General features: G+C 25.5%; 1 protein-coding gene across 1 annotated transcript in view; it reads left to right on the plus strand.

Annotated features, from left to right (window-relative positions):
• The first annotated feature begins 1917 nt into the window (after window positions 1-1917).
• The window catches only part of LOC107866866, a 6559-nt gene continuing 5368 nt past the window's right edge, over window positions 1918-3108 (plus strand). Inside the window, exons 1-2 of the mRNA XM_016712872.2 lie at window positions 1918-2410; window positions 2496-2590. Of these exons, the coding sequence (XP_016568358.1) occupies window positions 2271-2410; window positions 2496-2590 (235 nt within the window). The 5' untranslated portion in view covers window positions 1918-2270. The remainder of the gene's footprint in view (window positions 2411-2495; window positions 2591-3108) is intronic.

Consider the following 3108-nt stretch of genomic DNA (forward strand, 5'->3'; position numbering starts at 1 on the left):
TTTATAATATTTTTTCTATCTCAACTTATGTGGCACAATGCTTAAATGACCATAATAATTAATTAGGGATGACATAGTAAAATCACGACTGAAGCAACTGAAGTAGAAATCAGTCATTTTTTTTTTGTTAATTATTGCTATTTACAGTATTTTTGTATTTCATTTTCAAATAATATTTGTTGTTTTATATCTTCTTCTGTCCCGACCCAATTTATGTGGCACTAATATAATTTTGATAGTCAATCAAATATTTTATGTTGACATATCATTTTGTTATTCTTATTTTTCTAATACATAAATGACTTATAATAAGGAGTGATATAGTAAAATCATTGTTCGAAAGATGAAAATTTAATTTAAAATATTAAGAGTTAATTTCGCATTTTATGTCTATTTTATTTTTTATTAAATATTATTTATTTTCTTAATACCTAGATGACTCATAATAATTAATTAAGAGCGATTGATTATGTTATTACTATAAAAATTAATATCATTTTATCTAGCCAATAGTAATCATCGATAATTCACCGGAATAGTATATTAATTAAATACGGGATGCTATATTTGCATATGCAAAATATGATATTATTAAACATTATTGGATAGTGCATTATATTTATCTTTCACAATAATAAAATTTTACTATATATTTTTCTTTATTTCTTTTTAACTTGATACATATTGACCCAACACAAATTCTAAGAAATATTCATTAGAAATTTATTTTATTAAATTAAATTTAAGAAAAAAATAATTTTAAAATTTAAATTTACTAAAATAAATAAATAAATAAAAAGATTATTTTTTATATAAAAGTCAATTAAAATAATAAAATTGATTTACTTTAAATATTTAGTTGCAATTAATTAAGATAATTTTTTATTTTTTTATGATTTATGCTGCACCGATAAAATTTTGAGAGTTGAATAGAACTTTTATCTATTTTTAAAAAATATATTTTAACTTGTTAATTATTGTGATTTATAATAATTTTTACGTGATTATCAAATAATATATTTACTCCTTGTGTCCTAATTTATGTGGCTTTGATACAATTTTGAGAGTCAACTAAAATTTTTATATATCTTTTAAATATTTTAAGTTGTTAATTATTATGATTTACAGTACTTTTTCTTTTATCTCAATTTATGTGACATTGCTAAAATAATGAGAGAATAAAATTTTTATATGTCTTTTAAATATATTAAGTTATTAATTATTGTGATTTGTGGTAACAAATTAGTTTTGAATGTGATAGACAATTAAATAAATAAAAAAAATTTACTTTCAATATGTAGTTATAGTTAATTAATATAAATTAATAGATTATATTAAATATTTAAATCATTATGATGAAACAATGAAATTATTATATATTGGGGCATGGTATATAATTAAGTGGGAGTAGAGGGTTTTTTTGGTAAGAGTAAATAAAATTTCTACATGTCTTTTAAATATTTTAAGTTATTAATTATTGTGATTTGTGGTAACAAATTAGTTTTGAAACATAATAGACAATTAAATAAATAATTTTTTTTTTACTTCCAATATGTAGTTATAGTTAATTAATATAAATTAATAAAATATATTAAATATTTAAATCATTATGATAAAACAATAGAATCATTATATATTGGGGCATAATATGTAATTAAGTGGAAGTAATTAATTTATTTTTTGGTAATTGCAAGAGGTGGTCGAAACCACCTCTTCTATAGTATAGAAATATACCAGCGAATTTAACTAAATATATATTGTGCACCCTCAAAGACAACCGATTGTGTTGATGCATTGATTGAACTTGTAGCATTAAATTTCCTTTTCGGATGGAGGACTGGGTTCGAAAAAAATACTTATTTAACATGTTAAATTTTTATAATCTTTAAATCACAGATGAGGGTATTGGAGGCTATTGCTTAGGCTGTTTCTTAGCCTTCTTTAGCTTTAATTTATAATTTAGGTGTAGGGTTATTAGGTTTATAATGATAGACAGCTTCAAAGTTTTTTTATTAGTATTAGTACTTTTATATTTATGGAATAAACAGTAGTAAAAAGAATATTATTTAATTTTAAATTTTAAATAAGAGAATTATTTTGAGGAAAATATGGAGTGATTGATATCCTACTCTTTTTTTTTCTTTAAAAACGATTATTATTTTTTAGTATTTAATTATTTTGAAAGAAATAGGGGTGATTTATATTCTATTATTTTTAAATTTAAAAATTGCCAATATACAATCTAGAGGATATATTTGGACGAGAGTTGAATGGTCCGATCCGACCCGACCCGACCCGTCCCGACTGGTAATAGTTACATAAGAACTTTCACGAATGAGATTTGGGGAGCTCTGCAGCTACAGTTTGTTTTCACGAAGAACGCTGTGCTAATGGCTTTCCGTCAGATCGGGTGAGTTGTTTTCAGCCTAATTTTGTGATTTATCCCAAACAAATTTTCGAATTTCATCTCATTTTTTTAATGGTTTGTTTTGAAGACAACTGGCTAGGGTTATTGTTAGAGCACCGAAACAAATAAAGAGATACTGCCAAGAAATCCCTGTTGGTCCTGAAGGAGATTATCGCCATGAAGGTAAAAATTTTATCTTTACGTTTTGATCATCTTGAATAATGAATAGTGGTGCTAAAAGAACATAAATCTTAACATGGGTGAATTGCATTTTAGCATCAAAATTTGATGCCAAGAGTGATTTAGACAGCACACACCACTTATCAAGAGTACAAGTGATCCGTAGGAGAAGCTAAATTTATAGTAGAACAATGGTGACACTGACATCCACATAGTTGAAGTTATTTCTGGCAAAATCGCTGCATCTCTCCAAGTAATAATAGGCGAGGAGGACATGTGCAGATAGCGTTAAGCTATACCATCAACATCCTCTTATTTCAAAGCCCTCTTCGTTACCCTTTCGCCATGAATTAGTCTTTGGAAGCTCACATACTCAATTGTTGGTAGATCCTTTCTCAGATTTGTTTATACAGTCAGCTTTAGCACTTTGTTGACAGTATAAAATGTGAGCTTTACAGACTCCAGATCTGGTCGTAGTTTTGATTCTTCCTTCTTTTCCAGTTTTAACTTCATTTGCCTTC

This window comes from Capsicum annuum, chromosome 4, assembly GCF_002878395.1.
Source record: "Capsicum annuum cultivar UCD-10X-F1 chromosome 4, UCD10Xv1.1, whole genome shotgun sequence".
NCBI lineage: Eukaryota > Viridiplantae > Streptophyta > Magnoliopsida > Solanales > Solanaceae > Capsicum > Capsicum annuum.